Here is an 8,765-nt window from a genome sequence, read left to right on the forward strand (position 1 = left end):
AATGCACAATTGAATAAATACCATATGCTATCAAAGAAATTCTAAAAGTTAAATTTCATGGATCTAAGGATATCTTCGTCTCTTGCAACTCCTCAGAGAACAAAAGTACATATGGTATCAGCACAGAAAGAAGTGCCAGTGTATTAAGTAATGAACCCACTGAAAATTCTGAGGCAGATTCCTCAAAGAACAGTTTATTGGATACATCATATTGGCACAACTGGTAAAAATTGACTCTAAAAGTTCCCATGATTTTCACCTAATTAAAAAGTGAAAATTTCCCTCTCTGCCAAGTCATCAGTTACATTATCCAATAGAGGTGCTGGTCAGTTGCTTCATTACTTCATTCCTCCTCCCCCAGCCATCTGTTGGAATTACCTTGGTTTCCACAGGAAAACTTGTTTTGACTGAAAAGCCCCAGTTAATTATCCCCCCTCCCTATCCCCTCTTCTGCCTTGTGACAACCCTGAAGTTACAAAGATGGCCTCAGCCAGGTTTGCTTCAGGGTTGAGAAGAGGAGCTGAGTAAGAACACTTCAGTCTAAGGCCTGTGTCACTTCTCAATTCCAGGCATGACCTCAACCAAGATGCCATCAGACTTTCTAGAAATACTCTATGTTTTCTCCAGAATCATCTGTAATTATAAATTTTCTGGCCAAGGCAATGTAATCAGCTTTGTGTTCCTCCTAGGATTATAGCCCCTCGGAGTTAATTTATGGCATTTTGATCTGCGATTCAGCAATAACAAACAGACAAATAACAAATAGCACCACATAGGATCCAATAACCTTGCCTAGAAACTTGATTATGTTGATTGAATTGCAGAATTCCTATAAAACAGGAAGCCCTCCATTGCTCAGTGTGATCTGCCCATGGAATCTTGCCATACTGACTCAGCCTAATGTGGTGTTTATGTTTGGAACTGTCATTTCATCTCTCCCATGATCCCTTCACTCCTTCAAACATACATTGAAGGCTAAATGGCTAAGGTGTGAAAGGCTAAACATGAAAGGCTAAAAGGCTAATGTGCCAGTTCCCAAGTGGGAGTCAATAGATCAGTGTTCAGCACCAGCCAAAAGTTCAGCCCCACAATATTCTTTGAAGGTACCACAGATCTTCCACTGACAAAAGGACCTAAACAGCATTGGAATTGTGCTGTTGCCTCATTTACAACATTGTCATGGTCTCTGATCCAAGGTGGCCTCCATCTCTGGTACTGACCCAAGATCCAGGTTGCCAATGTTGACTGGGCTCCAACAGTTTTAGATGCTCTTTAAATGAGAATATATCTGACACTATCAACCCCTGTTTGCTGCATCATGAACAGCCACAATATTCTCCACCTCCGTCCACATAAAGGCAAAAAGAGATAGAATGGAAAGATGGGAAGATGGAAAACAATACACTATTTAAAACTACTTCAGGCTACTCAGGAACTTTCAGGCAGAGGTTATGAGGGTGCAAAAACCCTTTTTGGGGGGAGGGATCTAAGTAAAATTGGGGCTTCATGTCATGTATGTTTGGCCAATTGCTCTCCCTTAGCTCATCCTATCCCACAGGCTTGTTGTGGGGAAAATAGGAGTTAAAGGAATATAAGATATACTTGCCACCTTGCATTATTTATAAATGTAATAAAAGTGGGATATAAAAAATGGGAAAAATATCCATACATTTTCCTAAAATACAGATCATCACAACATAATGTTTGAAACACATTAAATGTTAGGATTTTTTTTAAAAAAATTATATGCTTTAAGAGTCTGACAACAGTTTTGTGATGCTTTTTTCTCATAGATGTTTTTATGGGCTACAGATTGTGAGCAATTACTATCTTTGAAATCAAAGTTTGTATACAGCTCATCCTCTTTCATATTTTCCCAGCCCTTATCATTTCCCCAAATTGAGAGTAGAGACTGGAATGCTAGCAGAGGGCATTTCTCACTCCAACAATATCAATCTTGGAGGATACATAAATTTGCTTCTATTCAGATCCAGAACAATTTTCCTTTATTTCCCATATTGGAACAGTTTAATCATCATCATCATCATCATCATCATCATCATCATCATCATCATCATCATCATCATCATCATCTCACCTGAGATTTAATTAGTTATATTTTTCAGAACCATTCTAGCATACATATATTATCTCCTGAATAATTTCCCCCAGGACATAATTGCTAAATGGGTGCTGTTAAAAAGATTTTTGGAGAATGACTGTGGTACATTCTGCTAGAATATAAGTGGAGGGAAACAGTTTGATTTTGTTGAACTGCAGATCTGGGAATGGCTGTATACAGGGGACCATAATCTATCCAGGTAGGAGTTGAAAGAAGCACAAATTATTCATGTTCATGGAATCAAAATGCTTAATCCATGACTTGCATGGCCTTCACAATATGCAGATTGTCTGGAACTACTAAGAAATGGAAGATCTGCAGAATCATTTATGTTATCTCTGAGAGAAAGATGGGACAAGGATATTATAATCTAATAAATATATACATAAGAAGAAAAGAAAAGAAAGAAAATAACTGCCCTGTTTAATCCTGAACTATCAGACCTGACATATACGTTGTGAAGAATCATTGCAAAAAGAGCTAAGCTGTTACATCTGTCTAGGTCAGGGCTGTCAAACTCAAGGACCATGGGCTGGATGCGTCATATACTGACCATGGAACAAAGTCATGATATAAGGCGAAGAGGAACAAAGTCATGATATAAAGCGAAGAGGAACAAAGTCATGTGAAGCCACTGTGATGATGCAAGTTTGACACCCCTGGTCAAGGGGAACGAACCACCTGTATTTTAAAGGTTTTAATGTTTCATTTTAAACAGCCATAGCATTCCTTAGACAATATGGGAACAGTAAGATTTCCAATAGGCCTTTGCAAATGTGTCTCAGACACCATGAACAGTTAAATATTCTGATCCTTGAAATGGACTATAAAAATAATTGCTATGACTGCATTCCATCATGAATTGAACATTCACTTTAAAGGTGCTTTTAACCTCCTTTGTATTCCAGAAATAGATAATCAACAGATTTATGCCTAACCTCAACAGAACATTAATTGACAATTTGAAAAAATAATAATCCATTAATAGTAAAAGAAATGGTTTCTCTAAATATTACACCTTTTAGAAACAGTAACTTTCATTTTGTTTAAAAGTATTTTTATTATACAGTTTTCTTCATTTTACATCACAGTTTCAGCTTTGTAACAGAAATATATTGGTTATATTCACAGGTTTTTTTACATTATACATACTGTAGGAAGTTATCACCCAGCCCTCTCCCAGAAAAATGAAATATCCTAGGATATATTGATAAGGCAGAATATTATATTTTCCTGGATGTGAAAAAGGGAGAAACACATTTTAAAAACTAAGTAAATTCCTGCAGCTTCTGGCCATCCTCACTTTATCAATGGGCCATTAAGAAGGCCAAGCTAGTCCACTTTACATAATAAAGAGTTATCCCCTTCAGCTCCAGGGGGATGGGTGTAGAGTTCTGGCAGTGACAATGAAGGCATGATAATATAAGCCTTTACTCAACTGACCACATGGCATCTGAACTCAATCAAACCTGGATTCAAAACTCAGCCTAGAGGGTTGCCCCTGCATGGCCCATGTGAGTCTGACAACCAATCAGCATACATTTCTTACACAGGAACAGGAAACAGAGAGGTGGGACTGAACAGGTTATAAAAAGCCTAGCAAGCCCCTCCATCTTCCCTTCTCTTCTTCTCCACCAACATTGAAGCATGTGATCACCTTTTCTGTTCAGGGCTCAAGCCATGTGGTCCTGTCCACCATTAAAACCATCTTTCCAAGCAGCCTCCATGTCTCCAGTGTCTTTTTCCCCACTTGGAGCCAAACCCAGAAGGACATTTCTTTCATCAATACTATTATGTCTCCTAATATGCAATATCATGTTTGTAATTATTATTTCTATATTTCTAATGTAAATTTCTATATAACTATCACTCTAGATATTTTATTGTACATTTCACATTTTTATGACATCTTGCCATAGCTTTGCTTTCATTTTTGTGTGCTTTTGGCATATAGCAAGACTGGCACACGGCCACAGAAATTGTCTTCAGACAGTGCTGGCTTCCTGGCTTCTTTGGCCAAGACAAAACATTATCTTTTAATGGTAATGAAACATCAGCTGTTTGTGGAGATTGGAGTTCACTTCTGGTTCCTGAAGGCAACGGACATGTTGTCCGCCGCTCATCTCCCCGGCTGGCTCCGGGGGCCCTAAAGGGGTTTCCCTGCCGAAGGGCAGCATGCTGAAGCCCCATGAAAAGCGGCAGCCAGTGGGGGTGCTTTTCAGCTTTGCCTAGGGGCCGGGGAGCGGGAGGGGGGTGAGGGACAGCACTGTGCTGCCTGCCTCTTTGCTGAATGGATCCGGGGGAGAGAATATACTTGGAGAAGTGTGGCAGGATCCTGGTGTTGGGGAAGCCATCCTGAACCCTCTGATTGATCAAAGGAAAAGCAGCAGACCTTTGTAAGTTTTGTGTTGATCCTATTTGAATGGAGATTAGAGTTTCTTTCTTCTAACCCCCCCTCGGAATAAGTGGCATTTGAACGATCTCCCTTACAAGAGAGAAAACAAAGGCTGAGTCGTCACTTGAGCTAGCCAATGGTGAAAGATCTTTATCACGATCACTAGGAATGACTGTGGAGCCTTTTTTCTTTAAAAACCTGGATGGAGATTTCTGTTTTCTTTCTCCCGGTGGAAAGAGGAGCACCCTTCTTTGTTTGATTTAATCATAAATGAAGTCTGCCCTTTGAAATCACCTTCTGCCTTATTACTCTCTCCGAGGGAAACCGAGACCCCTTCCTGAAAGGTGGTTCTACTGAACTTTGTTTATTAGATACTCTACATTTGGTTTGCCTTGGTGCCTTGGAACTGTGAAGTGTGAATGGCCGCTTTCGGCTTTGTTTTGTATTTTGGAGACTGGCACAGCGGCACAATTCTCAGACGCCATTTACTTGGAAAAAGACTGACATCTCTGAACAAAGAAACTACTGACGGGCAAGTCACTCTCAGCCCCCACATCTACCTCCTCCAGTCCCAGTATGCAACAGACAAAGATTACATCATTATTACAGCAGGAGGGGGCTGGGGAGGGATAAAAAGAACTATCTATTACTCAAATGTTCCAAGAACTGATGAGGGGACAGAATGACTTGAAAAAACAAATGACAGAGCTCAAAGAAGAACTTAGAGACATTAAAAATCATATTGCAGAAAATAAACAAAGGATTTTGGTGTTAGAGGAGGGAGCGACTGGACTAGGGGAAGAAATTAAAACAATCCAGAAGGGAAATGTAGACTTTGAAAACTTTCTGGCAAAAATAGAATTTAAAAGAATGTCCTTTATTCTTAGATTCCAGAACCTACCAGAGACAGACAATGAAGACCTTAAGGATATTATGAGTACAATATTAGCAGACTATATTAAGAGAGACAAACATCAGCTGTGGTGGGATATGGATCTAGTCTATAGGATAAATTCAGCATATGCTAGAAGTCATAAAGTTCCAAGGGAGGTACATGTTAAATTTCTCAGAAGGACCACAAGGGATGAGGTACTTGGGACCCAAAGGGAGAGACCATTGAAATATGAAGATAAAGAAATTACCATTCTTAAGCAGATTCCAAAAAAGATAAGAGAGAGAAGGAGGAAATATTCCTCCTTAGCAAAGAAATTATATAATAAAGGAGTCTGGTTTAAATGGTTATTGCCAAAGGAATTTTGATCTTTTGGGAGGGAAATAGGATTAGAATTAATACAGAACAGGAGGCGGAAGCCTTCATCAAAAAAAATTCTCTCCTCCTAGAGGACGAACATAGTGAAGGTGGTGGGAGGGCCAGCATGGTGCAGGATAAGAAGGAGGCGGGCCCCTGAAGGCTCCTCTGGGGGCGGGGAGGAAGAAGCAATATCAAAAAGGCTCAGATCACAAAAATAAAAATATTTGAAATAAATAGCAATTGGTGATATTTTAGAAAGTGACAAAGTAAAATGAATGAACACATGGTTAACATTACAGAATAAGATATTGTTTCCTGCTTATCTTTTGTATTTTGTTCTTAAGATTGTTAAAACTGTGAGTGCTGGATAGGTTACTAACACCAGTGTGCAAGCTGCCAAAAAATTTGTATACCCATTTACCTTTCCCCATATATGTGTAAAAACTAATACAAATTTTTGGGAAAAAAAACCTGTAGAGATTGAATGTAAATAATTGATTCATGTGTGAATGTAAAATATCTTCCAGAACATGGCTTTTCATTTGTATATCTAATCATATCTCTTTCTTATTTGCAGCAATGAAGAACTGGACAGAGGTATCTGAATTCATTTTTCTAGGTCTAACAAATGATGACAGGTGGCAACAAGTTCTCTTCATACTTTTCCTGCTGTTCTATATAGCCTGTTTGTTAGGAAATGGAGCCATTCTAGCAGTCATCCTGGCTGAGTCTCGGCTTCACAGCCCCATGTATTTTTTTCTGGGAAACCTTTCTGGTTTGGATATATGTTACTCTACTGTGACTGTGCCCAAAATGTTAAGTGGCTTCCTTAAAAAGAATCAGTCAATCTCCTTTATTGGTTGCCTCACTCAGTTGCACTTCTTTCACTTCCTGGGCAGTAGTGAGGCTGTGCTGCTTGGTGTCATGGCCTACGATCGATACGTAGCTATTTGTCACCCTCTGCGTTATACTCTCATCATGAGTAAATGGGCTTGTGTTGCTCTAGCTGGGGCCACTTTGGCTGCTGGCTTCTTTCATGCCTTGGTGCATGCAGTGGCAACTTCTCAGCTATGCTTCTGTGGCCCTAATCTCATTGCACACTTCTTTTGTGACATCAAGCCTCTCTTGAAGTTAGCTTGCAGTAGCACAGCACTTAACTTCATCTTGCTGAATCTTCTGAGTAGCTTTATTGCTCTAAGTCCCTTCTTTTTCACACTTCTCTCCTATTTTTACATCATCTCCTTCCTCTTCTTCAAAGTCCAGTCATGGCGGAACCGTTGGAAAGCCTTCTCCACCTGTGCATCTCATCTGAGTGTGGTGGCCATCTTCTATATTCCAGTAATTTCCAACTATATGGTTGCTTCTGCTAGTGATTCTTCTGAGAAAGATATGATCATTACTGTGCTATACAGCACAATCACACCTGCTTTAAATCCCCTGATCTACACATTGAGGAACCAAGAAGTCAAATTTGCTATAAGAAAGATTTTAAACAAAAATCTTCCTTTGGAAAGGACCTAAATATCTTTATGTATCAAAAAGAAAAATATTATGAATATGTTTGGGGTTGAATTTATGAAGAATAATCATTCTATGCTCTCCCCCCTTTGATGTCAGGTTTTAGTGACTGTGGTTGCATCTCCTATTCTTCTATACCTCTGTTGAAACCTGCTGTTTTCTAGATATCTTTTGACCAATGTGTGTCTCCATTTCTTTTATTTAATTTTTATTCAGTTCTAAAGATATAAATGGCAGCCATCCTCCCCTTAGAGCTACATGTTTAGAAATAAAATTTAAAAACCAATTGCAAAAACTATTGAACATAAAAGATGTTACTTTCTGGAGAAACAAACTACTGGATATATATCCCAAGCAAGTTTGTTCATTTTCAAATGTGAAATTTCTGCTTATACATATATTGATATTTTTCACATTGACTCTACTGATTAATTTTATTCAAACATTATATACTGTATATTCTTATATTTCTTCATAAATTTTGATGCATTATAAAAGATAGCAATGATATATTAAAACTTAAATATGGAGTAACTAGTGGATTAAATTTATGATTCTTAATAATATTCTTATTGATATATTTATATCTATTGATATATATTTTTTAATTTTGCAAAAAGAAAAAGATAAATGAGTGTCTTTAATAATGGTTCATATCCTTCCTGCTAAGGAATATTGGAGAAGCATTTTCAACTTGCTTGTGAAATTCCATATTAATGCTAATTGCATCCTTTTTCATTAGAAGAAGATGAAAATGTAATGGGTAATAATAAACAATTTCCATGTGCAACTGGAATATATGAATTAGAAAAGGCAGTATTTTTCTGCCTTTACACTGAATTTTCTCCAACTTATTTCATATAGGTAACTATTTTTCTGAGTTGATTTCTTTTTGTATCAATAGCTCCATTGTACTTTACTACAATTATCAAGGCTCCTTCAAAAACATTGAAATATAAATCAGAAACCAACAAAATTCTTCCCTTTGCAATGAAATATGCCTAAATCTGTTTTCACACTTCTGTCCTGCATGCCTTGAAATGAATTTCATATTCCTTATTCTAAGAAAAATATGTAATTATTGTGAAAATTTGTTCCATACTAAATTTGGGTGGAATTTATGTCTTGTTTACTTGTGCAAGCCTTCAAGTATCTGTTGATTCATGATGACTTCTTGGATAAGTCTTTGCAGTAAATGATAAATCTTGACAAAATTTCAGAAGTGATTTGCTATTGCTCTACTGCCCTACTTACTTGGGTTAAGAGATAGTGACTGCACCAAGTTCACACATCTAGCTAAAGTGGAACTAGAACACACAATCTGGCAGTTGCTAACATGATGCATTAATCACTACTTTAAAGTGACTCTGTTGCTCGCTTACTTATTTTTTTTCCTTCCTTCCTTCCTTACTTACTTACTTCTTTTTTATTTACAACTCTACCTAACATAATATCTGTGTTTCTGGGAAATGTACAAC

General features: G+C 37.8%; 1 protein-coding gene across 1 annotated transcript; it reads left to right on the forward strand.

Annotated features, from left to right (window-relative positions):
- Positions 1-6,348: 6,348 nt before the first annotated feature.
- LOC309381772 (olfactory receptor 12D1-like) lies at positions 6,349-7,290 on the forward strand (the record flags this gene model as incomplete). Its single annotated transcript, XM_081933059.1, has 1 exon — positions 6,349-7,290. The coding sequence occupies one exon, from the start codon at positions 6,349-6,351 to the stop codon at positions 7,288-7,290; it is 942 nt and encodes a 313-aa protein (XP_081789185.1).
- Positions 7,291-8,765: the final 1,475 nt, after the last annotated feature.

The sequence above is a fragment of the Natrix helvetica genome (assembly GCF_964273705.1).
Source record: "Natrix helvetica genome assembly, chromosome: Z".
NCBI classification, from domain to species: Eukaryota; Metazoa; Chordata; class Lepidosauria; order Squamata; family Natricidae; genus Natrix; species Natrix helvetica.